Source organism: Schistosoma mansoni, assembly GCF_000237925.1.
Source record: "Schistosoma mansoni, WGS project CABG00000000 data, supercontig 0225, strain Puerto Rico, whole genome shotgun sequence".
Classification (NCBI taxonomy): domain Eukaryota; kingdom Metazoa; phylum Platyhelminthes; class Trematoda; order Strigeidida; family Schistosomatidae; genus Schistosoma; species Schistosoma mansoni.
Window position 1 is genome coordinate 198,367 of NW_017386091.1, and position 17,609 is coordinate 215,975.

At 36.3% G+C, this 17,609-nt stretch overlaps 1 protein-coding gene across 1 annotated transcript in view; it reads right to left on the bottom strand.

The window, feature by feature from the left end:
• Window positions 1-4,202: 4,202 nt before the first annotated feature.
• Window positions 4,203-17,609, bottom strand: part of Smp_152680 (Receptor Tyrosine Kinase,putative) — a gene marked incomplete at both ends in the record, with an annotated part of 53,546 nt that continues 40,139 nt past the window's right edge. Inside the window, 7 exons of the mRNA XM_018791809.1 lie at window positions 4,203-4,487; window positions 5,010-5,261; window positions 8,153-8,250; window positions 9,746-9,892; window positions 11,739-11,889; window positions 14,279-14,536; window positions 16,806-17,189. Coding sequence (XP_018647302.1) covers window positions 4,203-4,487; window positions 5,010-5,261; window positions 8,153-8,250; window positions 9,746-9,892; window positions 11,739-11,889; window positions 14,279-14,536; window positions 16,806-17,189 — 1,575 coding nt within the window. The remainder of the gene's footprint in view (window positions 4,488-5,009; window positions 5,262-8,152; window positions 8,251-9,745; window positions 9,893-11,738; window positions 11,890-14,278; window positions 14,537-16,805; window positions 17,190-17,609) is intronic.

A 17,609-nucleotide genomic window follows, 5' to 3' on the forward strand; every position in this document is an offset into this window, starting at 1 on the left:
CAGGCAATATCGAGGCGGTTCGCACAGGATGCACATAAACCAACAAGAGACTGATCAATAGCAGTCCTAAATAACAATGGGAAGATACAAGTAAACAACAACAAGTGAATTTAATACTGTTAATACTTTGCTATTCGCTTTGATAATTTCACTTCGTTATGCTGATTCCGTGTTGTCACATGAACGGATGCAAATATACGCTAGATTCTACATTGTTTACGACTGAGTGAGTGATTATATTCATAGCGTTTCTAAGACTTCACTATCGGTGATGATGTGACGTGTGCTACTAATGTCAACAGATATAAGTAGTATGTATCCACAACTGAAAGTGAAATGCCTGATGGCTAAAGGTTAAGAAAATCGAAGAGAAGGGAACGAGTAAAGAGAATGATTGGTCTGGAAATGAAGGAAATACCAAAGTCTAAGACAACTGATGGATATTTCGCCAACGTAGTATCCACTGTATGGTATGTATTAAAATACATTTGGTTGTCCCAACTAGTGTTATATTAATAATAATGAGAATAGATGAAATGACTATTTCATAAATACTCTGTATGTATATATAGGGAGGAAAATTCATTATTGATGAAATTGCTTATCAATATAATCGATTTTTTAACGGGAACATCAATAAAGTGATCCTGCTTTATTATTATTTCAGAAGGGGTTTTGTGGAGATTGAGTATTTTCATAGTTGAAATCATGAGTCAATTGAAGCTATACCACCAGGGATAAACTGGAAGCACTGTTTGACAGCCGTTTCATCTTATTGTGGGACTGGTAGGTCCTAGTTTCGAATCTCGCGAGGTGAGGTCGTAGATGCTCACTACCACTGAGGAGTTCTACAATAAGACGAAACGGTCGTCTAGTGCTTCCAGGTTTTCCCTGCTGGTCTAGCTTCAATTGACTCACGCTTTCAACTATTCTTATTTCAAAAACTAACATATAATACTTATGTATATTCTATTTATTTCAAGTGAACTATATAAATATACATAGTAACAATTTTACATTCATATTATCATATATGTGTAACTATGGGGAAAACAAAAGTGATAAAATTTTCTGATTATATAATAAATGTACAAAAATACAAAAATTTTTGTGTTTTTTTTTTTAAAAAAAAAGACAAAAAAATCGCCTAGAATATTCCATCATTTCAATGTTGATTAGACGAATTAGAATAAAAAAATGCAAACAGGAATAGATTATTTCTAAAGTTTTTTCTCTTTTCTTTTTGTGTTTTTCTTTGTTATATTGGATTATTTACAAAACATTTATTGATTTTGTATTGACGATGAAACCTGTGAGAAAAAAAAGTTGATTTTGATAGATAATTAGTTTTGATGGTTGAGATCACGGGTCTATTGAAGCTAGAGCATTATGGGGAACCTGAAAGCACTGTTTGACGGTGGTTTCATCTTATTGTGAGACTCCTCAGAAGTGCTCATTCACGATCTCGCCTCGTGAGATTCGAACCCAGGACCTATCGGTCCACAAAAACTCTTTCTGATATTAATCAACATATGCTCACTAGTGACTGGCTTCAAGAGGTATTTCCTGGAGTTCTAGTGAGAACCAGTGACCAGTGGAGTTGAAACGAGTCTGTTATGAGATAGTAACTCACTGAAGGCTCCCAAATGCCCTGGTACGGCCAAGAGTGGGGAGAGTCTGCTCTCCCTCTCCAAATGCTCTCACATGGCCAACGAATATATAGCCTCTGCCAGGGAAGTCCTACTCACTGCCTTCTCGTGACATGACTGTTGTTTATGAAATTGAGAGGACGAAAAGCGAATATCCGGCGCTTTAACCGGGTTGGTGGACAAGGCGAGTCCACCTAGGAGAGTTGGAAAACCCTGATTCCAAACCAATGGTGCACATGGGCTCCAGTATCCTGAGGGAAGAAATGGCGTACGAATCAATCATTGATCACCGGCTACCATGGGACTGCATCTCCTTAAGATGCTCCATTCCCTTGTGGACTAGACCTTCAGGTCAAAGGCTCGGGGTGTGGTCCCCTAAGAAAACCACCTGCTTCAGTCTGGGCACCTGGATAGTATCACATCCCTCACACAAATCGATGAGATTTGTGTGGCGCATATATATCTGGTGCTTCCTTGTACCAATATTTATGTGTTTAAATAAATAAATAAATAATAAAACTCACTGAAGACAGTGGTGGATGTGTTGCTCAGTTTCGTGGATTAGTTGGAGTTAGGCATTAACACCGTTGGATGACGATTGGCCTAGTGGTCTAGAGGTTAAGCGTTCGTGCGCGAGACCGATAGGTCGTGAGTTCGAATCTCACGAGATGAGATTGTGGATGTGCACTGCTGAGGAGTCCCGTAATAGGACGAAACGGCCGTCTAGTGCTCTCAGGTTTTCCATGGTGGTCTGGCTTCAATCGACTCATGATCTTAACTATTAAAATTACTATAATATTTACAAAAACCGCTTCTGAACATGATGAGTTATTATTTTCAAAGAGACTTAAATTAAAGCTTCAAATTTAATTATCTACCGTAAACTAACATACTGAAAATGTTTTATTAGCTTCAATTCAGCAAATTCATTCAATGTAAAAATCTATATAGGCCTTAAATCTTAGTAGAAGAGGAAATAAGATTGTTGCATCTGAAGAGGATAAACAAAAGGGACGAAAGAGTACAATTTCCTTATGAAGATTATTAAAAATGCAATAAAACGGAACGATTTACTGCTAAATAATAATTCGAATGAAACACCATGGATTGGTACTGTATTTTTAATCATACCACTATAGTACAACAGAAGAACTCCAAAGAGTTTTAAAACAACACAAAATTATACCATTTTGAAGTATATGCTGATGATGTCGTTCGGTAGCTTCACGACTAAATCATCCAGCTCAGAGAACAAAATTCCATCAAAACCATCCACCTGAGTCACAAATCTTCACCATTTCAAAATTACAGCATAGTACAAACACAACTAACATCATTCGAAATGCTTTTGTTCTTATGAAGGATAGGATCCTCTCTATGTTAACACATAAATTAGGATATATCGATTGTGATTCTATCTATATTAAAGAGTCATCTAGTGAAATCTTGACTCGAGTCAAAAAACATCTTAGGTACACAAGAAGACCACCTAATAATCCTGTAGAACTTGAAAGACTTCAAATTCGATAGTCCAATAGCAGTGCATGACATCTTCATTAACCATCAAGTTGATATTAAAAATATCGGAATAATACCAAAAGAATTTTCAAACCACAGAGAAAGTTGGATAGCTGAAGCTTTCCATATATTGCTTAACACTACTGCCCTCAATAGAAAAGGCATTACTATGTATCCGACGTGGACTATCTATCTGTGCTATTATGTCTGATACTATTCATATCTCACACTATTATTATACATAAAAATTCAGCCTTATCATTTCATATTACAAATGTTACAATTTTCATCTTCTTAGCTACTCAGTTTCATTGGCAATTCACTTGTGCATTAGGTATGAATGTTAATTGTTATTGGTTTAGATTATTCTGTTGTTGGTTTTTTTGAGTGTGTCTTGTATGTATCAACTAAGGCCCCCAAATGCCCTGGTACGGTCGAGAGTGAAGAAGGCCCGCCCTCTCTCTCGAAATGCCCTCATACTGCCAAGCGTATACAGCCTCTGACAGGGAAGTCCTGCTCACTGCCTTCTCGTAGCGGGGGTGTTATTTACGAAATTGAGAGGACGGAAAGCGAATGTCCAGCGCTTTAACCGGGTTGGTGGATATGGAGAGTTGGAAAACCCTCATTTCAAACCAATGGTGAACATGGGCTTCAGTATCCTGAGAGAATAAATGGCGTATGAACCAATTGTTGGTCACCGGCTATCATGGGACTGCATCTCCTTACGATGCTCCACTCCCTTGTGGATCAGATCTTTGGGTCGAAGGCTCCGGATGTGGCCCCCCAAGAAAACCACCTGTTTCAGTTTGGGCACCCGAGTAGTATTACAGCCCTTCCACAAATCAAATGAGATTTGTGTGGCGCATATATATCTGGTGTCTCCTTGTACCAATATTTATGTGTTCAAATAAATAAATAAATACCAAGTAACTCTGTAATGTAATATTAAATGTAATTAGTTGTCTTCACTTGTGTTCTCCTTCATTACAGTAGTAGTAATATAAGTAATAATAATGGTGGTAGTATGGTTACCAGTTACAGAATAACAATACAACTTACTTCATTACAATTATTTTTTTCAATAACAGTATTAACATAATATTGATCAGATATTTGAGCACTATCCATTTGTAATATAGATAATGATACATTTTCAGATGATTCCTCCATAAAACTTCCTTCTGATTCCTTTGTAACTAAATTTTCTTCATTCCTATTTGTCTCTTCCGCATCGATTAGGATATCATTACAATGATGAATACTATTATCTCTAGGATCATTTATGTTTATATTATCAATGTATTGATTAGGCAATGTAACCTTATTGATTTCATTTTGGAACCTAATATAGTTATTATTATTATTAGCAGTAGTATTAGTAGTATTAGTAGTAGTATCAGTATTAGTAGTAGTATTATCAGTAGTAGTATCAGTAGTATTATCACTAGTATTAGTGATAGTATTATGCGTAGTATTAGTAATATTAGTAGTAGTAGTATCAGTAGTATTAGTAGTAGTATCAGTGGTATTAGTAGTAGTATTATCAGTAGTAGTATTAGTAGTATTATTAGTGGCATTAGTAGTAGTATTATCAGTAATATTAGTAGTAGTATTATCAGTAGTAGTGTTATCAGTAGTCTTATCAGTAGTATTATCAGTAGTAGTATTAGTAGTAGTATCAGTGGTATTAGTAGTAGTATTATCAGTAGTAGTATTAGTAGTATTATCAGTAGTATTAGTAGTAGTCTTATCAGTAGTAGTATTAATTCCAATTAAATAATTATAATTATTTAATAAAGTTTGAATATATTCTTCTGGTAATAAATTTATTCTACTATTTACATATAAATTATTTAACCAATCATAATTCATTTGTGTATATTGTGTATAATCTTCAATATTCAATTGATTTAATAATGAATGATTATTATATTCATTTAGATCATTATAAATTTGTTGATATGATTGTATACTACTTATATTTGTATGAGTAGATTTCAATGATATAGTTGTATCGGTTAAACAACTAGTTAAAAATTCTAATGCATTTTGTGATGTATCTTGATTGGTAAAATTAGATGTACGAAGTTCAGGCTGAAAAGGAATAAAGAGAATAATGAAGTTCAGTAAAAAATGGCTAGCAGCGGAATCCAGTTTGATGCGTGTCACTTCGTCCTATTTGGGACTCATCAGCTGGATGTACCTTCATCTCAGAGTTGTTGATGTTCACTCTGGGACACAAACCCAGTACAATACCATGTGAATTTTAACTTCATATCATTGCACAAGCAAGTGGCTATCACGACTCAGTAGCTCAGTGGATGATGCGTAGGCGTTTGAAGCGAATTGTACTGGGTTCGAGTCCCGAAGTGAACATCAACAAGTCTGAGCTGTAGGTACATCCAGCTGAAGAGTCCTAAATAGGACGAAACGCGCGTCCTAGATTCCACTGTTAGCCACTATCCATCTTTGCTTATAATGCTTGTGCATTAAAGTTATGTCGAGGCAGACCGCACAGTATGCACATATGCCAATAAGAGACTGACCGGTTGCAGTCCTAAACATCAATGGGAAGATTCAAACAAACAATACTAAGTGAATTCATTCATATATGTATATATATATTATTCACTTAAGATAATGGAGGACGGTCGAACAATATCGTGGATTGGTTGAAGGTGGAGATAAACACCATTGGATACTGGCTCAGTGGTTCGAGTCCCTTTAGTGTAGGATCGTGGATGTGAACTGATAAAGAGTCCCACACTAGGATGAAACAGTTGTCTAGTGCTTCTAGGTTTTCAATAGTGGTCTAACATTGATCCATTCATGATCTCAATCAAAAGTCAAAAATCTCAACAACTCTATACTGTTAATAAATCTTTAACAAAACATGTAGGATGAAAATAGACTGATGATAAAGAAATGGTAGATAGCTGTTCCATTTGAGTTTAAGAGTACTAAAAATCTAATATGGTATCGAATTGAACCTATTATAGTCTTATTGGGAATATGATACAAATAAACTACTAACACAGTTTCTGATGGTATTTCCCAACTTCAATTAATTCTCAATATAGAGAGAGTTTAATTTTATGGCGGTCTGCTTGAATATCTGGTCTACCTATTTCTACCATTTAGATATCTCAACAAGTTATATGGTTTATCACAAGGGGGTTTTGTGGAGATTTTAGTAATTTTATATAGTTAAGATTATGAATCAATTGAAGCTATATCACCGTGGAAAACCTGGAAGCACTAGACGGCCGTTTCGTCCTATTGTGGGACTCCTCAGGAGTGCGCGTCCACCATCCCGCCTCGCGGGATTCGAACCCAGGACCTACCATTATCTGGTTTATGTTTGTTTTAACATATTATTATGTCTATCAGTAATAAAAAGGAATAACTTTCCCTGAAGATAGTCTTAAACGCCTGCGGTGTACGATGAACGTCCATTTTGTCTTTAACAATAGTTATTATTGGACAAATTTATGGAGTGATTGTAGGATCAACTTTAGGCCTCATTTTAGCTGATTACTTCCTGGCCGAGTTATAAAATCAATCCCTCTTGGATACCATCAATAAACTAGATCTATACTGTTGTTACTTCGACAACATATTCATCAGTCAAGGTCATAATTCTAATGAAGAACTCCTAAATCTATTCAACAGTGTACACTTAGAAATCATTTTCACTGATGAGCATGATTGAGACAATAAATTTCCTTGATATCTCGTTAAGCGGAAGGGTGACTATTTATTAAAAAGAAGCATGTATAGAAAGAGCTGTATGTGTGACAATGTGTACATTTTTATAGTCTTACAATTAATCCCTGTTAAAGAAATCTGGCCAGATATCCTACAGAGAGAACAAAAAAGATCAACCCAAACAATGCTTTATAGAAGGAGTTGGAGTTTCAGATGTGGACGGCTTGTAAGAAACAAAGATTTATGGATATTTCCATATCCCGTATTTGCTTTGACTTTCCACCTACCGTTTATATTTCTCGTTATCTGATTATTTACACAACTTATTGTGTGAAATCACCAAGTGGTCTTAGCTAGACCACGATTGAAAACCTGGAAATACTAGATGATCGTTTCATCATAGTATGCAACTTCTCATCAGTGAGTGGCCACGACCCTACACGTGGTAATCGGACCTAGGACCTCTAGTCTCGCGCGAACGCTTAACTTCCAAGTTTTTAATGATGGTCTAACTAAGATCAGTTCACGATCTCAACTATAAGAACACTACAATCTCCACAAATCCCTTATACTATTATTTTCAAGTCCATTCATCCAAGTTTAGCTTGATTCTTATGCTGAAACATAGGTATCAAAATCTATTGAATAGGATTCAGAGAGTAGATGGACTCAATTTTGAGCTAACCGATTCATTCGCACAAATCGTTGTCATCTGTTCAATTTTCATTCTCTGTCATGTCAGAAAAGATTTCTATTTTTGAATTAATACAGACAACTGTTACTTATCTAATGCTTAATTATGTGTAGAAGGTTGCTGGGTTATACAATCAGCTCGATGGTGTTTGAGTTTTGTAGTATATTTGGTCGCTAAAGATTTCAATCTGCATTTACTACAACCCGTTAAATAATGTATAGTATGGATATAATGTCAGGAACGAACAGTCTGTTACGATTTCGATTATTCCCTACCATGTCGGATGTGAGACAGTTATCCATCATAGGGCAATGAAAGATTGATTCGTAATATGGTGAATTGATAGTGATTAGACAACTACACCTTCGGAAGCCGTTTCAGTGGTTTAAAGGTTAATCGTCCTGGTTTAGATTACGGCATTTGGGGTCATGAATGCGCATTACTTAGGACGCTTATACTAGGATGAAACAGTCGTCTAGTATTTCTAGGTTTCCACTAATAATTATGAAAAATTCTACAATCTCCATAAAACCCTATATTGATTCCATATCAATCCAACCATTTAAATACGGTTTGAACTTACTGTTATGAATAAATAACGATTAGGTGTTGCTTTCATTTCACATAAAGCTGAACATAATTCTTTAAATGTTGGTCTAAGATTTGGATCTGCTTGCCAACCTGTTTATTTGAAAGTTAAAAAAAGAACAGTAAATGAAAACAGAGGGTTACATTAGTTTAAAAATGACTGAAATAATTACTGTTCATGTTTGGCCCAACCATTGCTGATACCTTGACGTGATGGTCGGACTTACCTATCGTGATGAACCAATCGAGCTATACTGACTGGAACAATGGTCACTCAAGGTCCTGCCTTGCCAGTAAGGTTGGTAAAGAGAGGCAAAATTAAAAGCAGCAAACCCTAGGTCCAAATGCGAAATTTGTACTCGTGACTGTACAGAGATGTGACGACAGTAAGGTGTTTCCTTCAGACAACCAGCATAACAGCAATGCTGCCTTCCCACAAAGAGGGGTGGAGTTAGAAAAGGTTGACCCTTAAAATACACACCCCTCCTTATCCCACAGGTTTCTGTCTCCGGTGGTAAGGTCTCAAAAAGTGCGGAGTTAACACGAAAATCGCTCACTAAAAGGTCGTGTGTGAGCGGCCTGAAGCATCCGTCTCTTGGACACTGCGGTTACGTTTCTAGGTTACTAAGACCAACTCTAACCCGGTTTCTCTTTCAAATACCTGTAGAAACACCCCTCCACGGTGTGGGTAACCGGGAAGTGAAAACTAACTTCAAACCTCTAACAACGCTGAAGGCCACTGATATAATGTCGCGGATTGGTTACTACTCAATACTTTTAAAAGAAATGAGAGAAAAGGGTTTGCGGACCTCGTGACTAATTAGTTGGAAGTCAAAGATTTCAACTTATAGCCCATTTTAGTTAAATTGAATGAGTAAAATGTTTATTTCAGCTGCCTAAATTAGGTTATATAGTTCACAGGGTACTGGAACATTTACTGGAGATGTAAAAGATATTTAATTAGTCATTGATAAAAAAAGACAATGTCTTGTTTGCCTTGATCAAGTAAAATTTGATCTCAAAAAACCCTATTAGATTCGACTGAGTGTGCAGTAAAACAAATTAATCAGGAGGATAAATCCACTGAGATACTACAATTAGTTTAGATTTAAATGTTTATCACAGTAGCGTCATTTGGGTTAGGATAAACCGTAAAGCCAATGATGAAGTATGATATACGATGTAAGCTTGAAGGGATTATAAGCTATCTGAAGACTAAATAGTAGGGGAGCAATGCAAGTGTATTCTGATTATTGTGAATAAGGGAATTACTAACCTGATCAAGTTCATTCTCCCTCATGTTTTTATCTAGATCGATTCATTGTTATATCGTTTTTAGCGATACAGCAGAGATAGATATTGGCTAGTAGAGGAATCAAGGAAGTTCATTTCGTCCTATACGGGGACACGTCAGCTGGATGTGAAGGATTTACAAATTCTGAAACAGATTAATCCATTGCAAGTACATTCAGCTGACGAGCCCAAAACAGGGCGAAGCATACATTCTGAATTCAACTGCTAGTCACCATCCATAAAAGGCATATGAATGAATGCACAATAGAGTAACAATAGGCTATAATAAACTTACATTGTAACATTAAACAATAAAAATCAAGACTTGTTGTTTCCGGTTGAGGTAAACGATTTCCTTTCTCTAGAAAATCTAATAAATTTTTTGCATGAATATTTTCATATGGTCGATGACCAAATGTACACATTTCCCATAAGGTTATACCTAAATGTAAAACATATATACATATCCATATAAATTATTCGTATAACATTAAATGGTTTCAAAAAGTGTTTTAATACAATTGTCTAATATCAGAAGGGGTTTTGTGGATATTATAGTAATTTTATATAGTTGAGATCATGAGTCAATTGTAGCTAGATCATCATGGAAAACCTGGAAGCACTGGACAGCCATTTCGTCCTATTGTGGGACTCCTCAGCAGTGGGCATACACGATCCCGCCTCTCGAGACTCAAACCCAGGACCTATCAGTTTCGCGCACGAATAATTAATCTCTAGATCACCGAGCGGGCATCCAACTTCAATTGACTTATGGTCTCAACTACAATTGTCTAATTTGTATTTTTATTATAATGATGTATTTCAGTGATTAACAATGTTGCATCTGGTAAAAGAATGTATCAGTCAAAGTCGTCACATTAAACATCATCACAGCCTTCTTAGCATAAATGTAACTGGCATTACCGCTCGTTAAGACATTCTGTTTGATACACTTAAACACATAGACAGATAAACAACTTCATAGAGTCTGACGTGGATGTGCATTTTCTTTAGATGCCATACTACATTAGCATGACAAGATAAAAGTAGTATATAGGAATAGTAAAACAAATCGAAACAATGTAGCAATAAAGACAAGAATGTTGTTCATGAAGATGCAGCAATAATAGAATTCAAGATGGAAAGGATGATATAGCATGAATGGTACTGCATCACTACGAACGATTTTGAGTTATCTTATTCACAGTCTTCATCTGTTATTCAGGGTTATCTCATTGACTCCAACTAGGTAGTCTATACCTACCTAAATTGCTCACTTCAGAAGTCAGTGATTTTACTGACTGACTCCTCGTCGTGCCTCCCAGATCATGGCATTCATCCTATGTACTAACGTGAGCAGTAACACGGGTGGTGGAGATCGGCCTAATCAATCGCTCTACCTATACCCACAAATGATTACGATTGCTACAAAGAATCATTGCATAATTATTGTTGGTTCAAAAAGAAAGAAAAAATAAGTCTGCCCAAAAAAGGAAAGAATGATGTAATGGTTCTGCGTAAGCAATGCAAAAAACAGCTATTGAGCTCTGGTAGTTGTGCCGTGCTTCGATGTAGCACTCTTCTCCAGAAGGGCTTACTAGGCTTCACCATGTTCTTATAGCTAAAAGGGGGAGGGTACCTCCAACCACCATCTTATAACTGATTTTGTTTTCATGTTTTTAAAATACATAGAATCTTTATCATGAATTTGGTGTTCATCTTGTTGTGCTAATGTGGTGTGGTAACTTGGACCGATGCATATATGTACCTGGTCCTACGTTATAGCTGAGTGACTGACTGATCATGAAAGTTATAAACTTATTCCCATAGGAAGTGAAGAATATGCACTGACTAGGATTCATTAATTATGACACAATATAATGATTATAAACATGTAAGACCTTATTTAGGTATTAGTATTTTTTGTTGTCTATAATAGATTTATAAAATGTTGATTTTCAGAGCTTCCTAAGTTTCGATTACATGTAGAGGAATAATAGACATAATATTAGAAGGGGTTTTGTGGAGATTTCAGTATTTTCATGGTTGAAATCATGAGTCAATTGAAGCTAGACCACCATGGTTTATCGGTCAAGTGCTCTGGCGCGAGACTGGTAGGTTCTGGGTTCGAATCTCGTGAGACGGTATCATGGATGCGCACTGCCGATGAGTTCCGAAACGGCCGAAACGGCCGTCCAATGCTTGCCAGTTTTCCATGATGATCTAGCTTCAATTGACTGATGATTTCAGACATAATATTAACCAACAAATAATCATTATGAACTTACCATATGCCCAAACATCTGATTTACTTGAAAATATTCTATCTTGTATACATTCAATTGCAAGCCATTTAATTGGCATACGTCCTCCACTTGCATGATATTCACTATGTGTTGTATCTAAACACTTAGCTAAACCGAAATCAGTTATTTGTACCTATGGAAATAAAGAGATTTAATATACATGTATATAAGTGATGTAAAGACATTTTTGTCAATTATAGTATAACTTAAAGTTGGGGCAATTGACCAGTATAATCTAATCGACAGAAACTATTCATCATTAAAGACTAAACATAGATAATGAAATCACGAGTCGACTTAAGCTTAGCCATTAATCAAAACCTGGAAGCCTTGGACGGCAGTTTCGTTCTAGTATAGGACTCCTCAGCAGAGCACGTCCACACAAGATCATTGATTGGTTGAAGTGGCTCAGCGATCTAGAAGTTAGGCGTTTGCGTGCGAGACTGAAAGTCCTGGGTTCGAGTTCCACGTGCGGGTCCGCAGATTAGCATTACTGAGGAGTTCCATACTAGAAGAAAACGGCCATCCAGTGCTTCCAGGTTTTCAATGTTAGTCTAGCTTAGATACACTTGCAATTTCAAAGGTGAAAATACTACACTGTCCACAAATTCCCATATTGATTAACATACATGTGATAACTATTTGTCGTTGAAGTCAACTTAGTTCATCACAACAAATGAATAAAGTGTTTTGAATGACGGATGAAAGACTAATGAAACTTATAAAAAAGTTGGAAATTATGTTTGCTTTTTTTGTTGTTCTTGGTGAACCGAAAGTTTTGCAACTACGTCAGTTAGCATCGGGGTAGCGACTCAAAGGTTATGGTGCAAATATTAAGCTGATATGCTGTCTATCAATCGTTCTATGGTAGATCTTGATGAATAATACATCACTTAGTACATATGAGATTTTGAACTGCGGAGGAGGAACTCTCTTGTGAATGCAGAAATGAAATTATTATGAACATGGTGTAAAGTGTTCTATCGCAATGATGTTTCTCAGAGTTACGACCGACGATAGGATTTGGTTTGGAATTAAAAATATGTAAAAAAATAGAGATTATTGTATGGTGCTTAGGATTAAAATAAGGTATAAGGTACAGAGTTTACAAGTTTGATTTATGGTTTAGATTTCTTGTCATAGTGTGGTGTGGGCTACTTTTGTCCACATAAGTAGTTGTATATAACGATGGTCAGGCATAGAATGTATTTCAATAGAAGATCGATAAGGAGAGGACAGGAACGGTGCGGAATTAGTATGAAAATGCATGTACAATAATATTCATAGATGATGGACTAATATTTACAGAATTAACGGTCAAGATTGAAACAATTGATTGATAGTTTGCAAATTAACTATTTACTGTATGTAGTTGAAATCATGAGTCAATTGAAGCTAGACCACCATGGACAATCTGAAAGCACTAGACGTCCGTCTCGTCCTATTGTGAAAATCCTCAGTGGCATTGCGCATCCACGATCCCGCCTCGCGGGATTCGAACCCAGAATCTACCAGTCTCGCGCCAGATCACTTAACCGATACACCACTGAGACAGCATCTAGCGGTGTTAATGTCTAACCTCCACCAATGAAATCTTTTTCTAAAACCGATTAGCTATAATGATACATTCTTAAATAGAATTATATGTGACATTTAAGTTATATAGAATATCATAGAGCCAACTTTGCATATTCATTATCTTCTAGCAAGTGTAATTGATTGACTAATATCTATTGTGGTATAGTTTTATATTGATTTCAATGACCCTTCGTTCTATCCAATATCTAAAGTCGATATTAAGTACTTTCTTCTGTTAAGCGTCGATAAATCCCCTTTTCTTATAAATAGAGTCTTGTAGCTAAATTGAGTTTAAGTCTTGCCTCCATCTACTGAAGAACCGATAACTTCTCTTTTTTTTAAAAAAAACTCACTTTAAATACCAAAAAGGGGTTTTTGTAGATATTATAGTAAGTTAATAGTTAAGATCATAAGTCAATTAAAGCTAGACCTTCATGGGAAACCTGGAAGCATAGTGATAGGTCTTGTTGATTGAACGCTATACTCAGATCCTAAGCTAGTCTCGTAACCCTTCAAGCTAGAACTACACAGCGACTTGAACACGAGAGAAAAGGTGCAAAATATATGAGAAGCACTTTACTCCAAAGGTTCATTTATGTACAGAAAATATAGGGTTTTTATAGTATTTTAGAAGTCCTTGGGTTTTCCTGAAAATTCTAGAATGTTACTAAACATAGTAGCAGTGTAGTAATCAGCCAATCAGAACCTCTACATGTAATTTTTCACTTTCGTGATGTTTCTAGTAAAACGTTTAGTCAGACGGTGATTGGATAAAAATGCTTCTTAATGTTTCCTGAGCTTATCATGTCTATTGCAAGAAATTGTCAGGATCACCCTAACACATTGGACGGACATTTCGACCTATTGTAGGATCACCGAGGAGTTTCAGGTTTTCCATGATAGTTTAACTTATCTTAAATCTTCAATTTAACAATATTACTTACTTGATCTTTTGATTGAACTAATACATTACGAGCTGCTAAATCACGATGTATAATACCACGTGATGATAAATAAATCATACCAGAAGCAATTTGTTCAGACCATTGAAATAATGAATTCACTTCAATAAAATCCCAACGTATTTTAATAAATTCTAATAAACTACCTAATGGTAAATATTGTGTTATTAATTGTAATTTAGATGTAAGACATAATGCTAAAAATCTTACACAACATGGATGATCAACAGTTGCCATAACCTGTGGAAAAAAAAGCAAAAAAGAAAAGTTCATTCAGTATTGTTTGTTTGAATCTTCCCATTGCTGTTTAGGACTGCAACCGGTCAGTCTCTTATTGGCATATGTGCATACTTCTACGTATTGCCTCGATATAGCCTTAATTCACAAGCATTATAAGCAAAGATGGATAGTGGCTAACAGTGGAATCCAGATTGACGCGCGTTTAGTCCTATTAAGGACTGGTCAGCTGGATGTACCTACATCTTAGAGTTGATGTTCACTTCGGGACTCGAACCCAGTACCTTTCGCTTCAAACGCCTACGCATTATCCACTTAGTTACTGAGTCCTGATAGCCACTAGCTTGTGCATTGGAGTGAAGTTTAAATTCATTTTTTGTATCAGTTGTTTGAATCTTTTCATCAGTGTTTAGGGCTGTAATTGATCAATCTCAGTGGATAACGCGATGACGTTTGAAAAGAACGGTGCTAAGTTCGAGTCTCGGAGTTAACATCAACTCTAGGATGAAGGTACATCCAGTTGATTGGTCTCAAATAGGATTAAACGCATGTTTTGGATTCCACTTCTAGCCACCATATACCTTTTCTTACAAAGATATAACAACCGGAAAAGTCCAAAGCGACTCAGAGTGCAACCAAATATCTAAATTGGTAGGCATTATTCAGAAGGATTTCGTGTTATACCGTGTACAACTTGAGCACTCGAACGCTAGAACCCTCCACGTCGGAAATGAGAAGACAGAAGACAAGTGGAAAGAATGCTATTCCAAACAGTGTCAATTGTGCTATAACACTCTCAGGTGTTTATAGTTTTTAGTTATAATGAAAACACAATTATAATCATCCGATCCGCATACAGGGGTTGTTGGCATTCGTCCAATAGGGAAGCTACACGTAGACATTCTGGAATATTCTTTCAAAAGATGATTGGATGGAATATCTTCAGCTCTTCTTGAGCTTCTTAGAGCTTCCTCGATTTCACACGTGGGTCGTCCTCATATTTGAGAATAGTTAATCTTGGATAATCTGATAAATCTTACTTATTCTTTATCGTATGACAACAGGGTTGATGATAAGATGTGGCTGTTCAACTGAAGCAGATAAGACTGGGTTCGAACTTGGGGATTTGAGGCTAAAAGCTGAACTTCTTAACCACTACTCAGAAGTCGGAGATGATAACCACCATACCAAGAAATCGATTACTTTTCACTAGTTATTTAGAAATACTTTAATGTTAGGTGGCTAGTGATAGATACAATAAGTTTTTCCCTACATGGAACACATTAACAAGCATATCTACGGTCGTGAAAGAAATGATGTTTTTCGTTTGATTAAAGACTTATGCCATCAAGTATCACAGTCTGAAACATCATCACTGAGATATTCTGATTATATAAACGGCATGAGTTTAGTGCAACAAGTGTAGACCAAATTATCTGTGTTTTGTCTAAGTTTCAATAGGAACAACAATCGTTGATTTCATTCATAAAAACACTTGCTAATAGGATTAAGTATGAAATTTAAATAACATTGATGGTTACTTATGGCTGGTATGTTTGTACACTTGGGGTTAATTAATCCCAATGAATCAATCTATCACTGATCAGGTGATGATTATCAATGTTTTAATATAGACTAAACAAACTGTCCATAAACTGTTGTAGGTTTGAAGTCCTTCGTCGGTAATTACGAGAAATGGATTATTTATTTATTTAAACACATAAATATTGGTATAAAGAGGTACTAGATACATACGCGCCATACAAATCTTATTTGATTTGTGTGAGGGCTGGGATACTGAACGGGTGCCCAAACCGAAACAGGTGGTTTTCTTAGAGGGCCACACCCGGAGCATTTGACCTAAAGGTCTGATCCACAAGGCAATGGAGCATCGTGAGGAGATGCAATCCCATGGTAGCCAGTCACCAATGATCGTATCATACGCCATTCGTTCCCTCAGGATACTGGAGCTCATGTGCACTTTTGGTTTGGAATCAGGGTTTTCCAACTCCCCTAGGTGAACCCTCCGTGTCAACCAACCCGCTTAAAACTCCGGACATTCACTTTTCGTCCTCTCAATTCTGTAAACAACACCCCCGCCACGGGAAGGCAGTGAGTAGGACTTTCCTAACAGAGGCTAAATAGACGTGACTATGTGAGAGCATTTGGAGATGGAGAGCGGACTCTCTCCACTCTTGGCCGTACCAGGGCACTTGGGGGATTACAATAAAATGAACAATAAATCTCTAAATGAAAAAGAAAATGGGATTACTTTTGCTTCTTCTAATAGTTCTTTATTAGTTTGTGGATCAGCTGAATCTGATAAGACTTTAATAGCTACTGGAATATGCAAATTGAAGTAATTATCATTGTTGAACCCTCCTGGAATAGTTTCTGTTCCATTTGTATTTTTATCCCAATCAAATTTTTTTGAATTGAATACATTTGAGGTTGGTGTTATTGTTGAATTTGTTATTGTACTATATGTATCATTGTTAATGGGATCAAGTTTTTGTCGAGTGAATTTTGGACACCAAACACCACAATAAACTGTACCAAATGCACCAGAACCAATCAATGGACCACGAATTAATTCAGATTCAGTGATTATACGTAATGTTGCCATGTTTGGTTTTAATGATTCTGAATGAGTAGGCTATTTTTTTTGTGAAAGAAAATATATTAGTATAGTATATAGCAATCAGTAGTTTACTAGTAAGACACCAAAAAAGCGTAAATCATTAATATCAGAAAGGAGTTTAGTGGAGATTGTAGTAATTTCGGTAGTTGAATTCATGAGGTTGTCATATGCTTACTAGTGACTAGCATCAACATGTATTTCCTGGAGTTCCAGTGACAGGCCATGACCAGTGAGTTTCAACCGTGTCTAATATGAGGCAGTCACTCACTGAAGACAACGGAGGACGGTCGTACAATATCATGGATTGGTTGAAGTTAAACACTGACACCGTTGGATGCTCACTCAGTGATCTCTACAAGTTAAGTGATTGCGTACGAGTTTGGAGGTACTGGGTTCGAATCCCTTTGGTGAGGGATCGTGGGTGCACAGTGCTGA